Below are 1,453 nucleotides of genomic sequence, written 5' to 3' on the forward strand. Positions count from 1 at the left end.
GGGGGCCGGTGGGGTTGGGAAGGGGCCAGCGGAGGTGAAGAGGGCTGGGGATGGCGGGGACGGCAGGTGGGAGGGGCCGGGGCGGTGAGGAGCCGGGCGCCTGCCTGGCTGAGGCAGCGGCTCCGCCTGTCCTGGGAGGGACCCTGGGGCTTGTGTCCACCTGAGAAGGGGACACGGGCCCCGCCCCACTGGCCTTCCCTCACCCGGGACTGCTGCCCTCTCCCGCCAGTGCCCGCCGTCCTCTCGGGAGCCGGCAGGACCTCGCCCTGACCACGACAGCCCAGCTGCTCCTCTGCCCACTCCATGACCGTGGTCTGCGCTGACCTGGGCCCTGGCCCACCGGTAGCACGGTCAGGATCTGGGATGCGCACCAGTGTGGGCTGCAGCCACTGAAGCACGTGCAGTGAGGCGACTGACCTTGGCCCACGGGGCGGGGACGCCCAGACCTGCGGGGTGCAGGCCGCCTGCTGGGGCCCTGCTGCCCAAGCCCGCCGGCCCTGCGCCAGCAGAGCTGACGTCCCCACCGTCCCGGCCCACGGGAAGCCACACACGTCTGTGGCGAAGACCAAGTCGGTTAGGCCGGGCCGGCCTCCGTACCTGCGGGCGGGGCCTCCCTCCAGGCCTCCAGGTCCAGGCGGGGGACACGCTCGCAGGGCGTGAAGTCCTCGGGGAACCTCCCCCCGCGGAAGGCGTCCGCGGGCACCTGTGGCAGCCGGGTGTTGTCGCAGACCAGCCTGGACAGCGAGTACCGCCGCAGCGCCCGCCTCTGCGCGCCGGTGAACACGCCGGCCGCCTCCCACCAGAACCTGCGGGCGGCCCAGGTCAGGGCGGCGCCCACGCCGGCCTGGCCGAGGCCGAGTAGGTGGGTCAACAGGTTGGGGTCGCTCGCGGTGTCCCTGGGGGCCGGGCCACTTCCAGGAGCTCCCAGCACCCCCAGTCTTGCCACTCCCCGTCTCCTTAGCCAGGACTTCCCAGGGCGGCTGCGGGCAGGGGCCACAGTGTCGGGAGGGTCACAGGCATTTGGGGGGAGGCTGGTGTCTGGGAGAGGCATCTGGGGGAGGCATCTGGGGGCGCCGGCATCTGGGGGTACTGGCATCTGAAGGTCACTGGCGTCTGGGGGAGCACCAGCATCTGGGGGACATTGGTGTCTGGGGGGCATGGCATCTGGGGGCACTGGCATCTGGGAGTGCTGGCATTTTGGGGGCCATGGCGTCTAGGGTGCTGGCTTCCGGGATCAGCCACAGGGGTGTGGCCTAGGGCTCAGCCTGTAGCATCAAGCGTCACTGTCGGCTCTGGCCCAGGAGCCTGGCTCTGGGTGCCCCCTGCCCTCCTGCAGGGCGGCCAGGAGCCCCCCGGGTCGGCTTGGCCGGGCCTCGGCCCCCAGGCAGTGGTGGCCTGGCCGCTGCGGAGACTGGCTGTGAGGACCGGGTGGCAGCCCTTGGGGCGGGGCGCG

At 72.5% G+C, this 1,453-nt stretch overlaps 1 protein-coding gene across 1 annotated transcript in view; it reads right to left on the minus strand.

Moving 5' to 3' along the window:
* TPO (thyroid peroxidase) overlaps positions 1-1,453 on the minus strand; it is a 16,830-nt gene that overhangs the window by 1,875 nt on the left and 13,502 nt on the right. The window contains exons 5-6 of the mRNA XM_012727381.1: positions 598-816; positions 341-553 (exon numbers count right to left, since the gene is read on the minus strand). Of these exons, the coding sequence (XP_012582835.1) occupies positions 341-553; positions 598-816 (432 nt within the window). The remainder of the gene's footprint in view (positions 1-340; positions 554-597; positions 817-1,453) is intronic.

This window comes from Condylura cristata, unplaced genomic scaffold (assembly GCF_000260355.1).
Source record: "Condylura cristata isolate star-nosed mole 26May11 unplaced genomic scaffold, ConCri1.0 scaffold00020, whole genome shotgun sequence".
Lineage (NCBI taxonomy): Eukaryota > Metazoa > Chordata > Mammalia > Eulipotyphla > Talpidae > Condylura > Condylura cristata.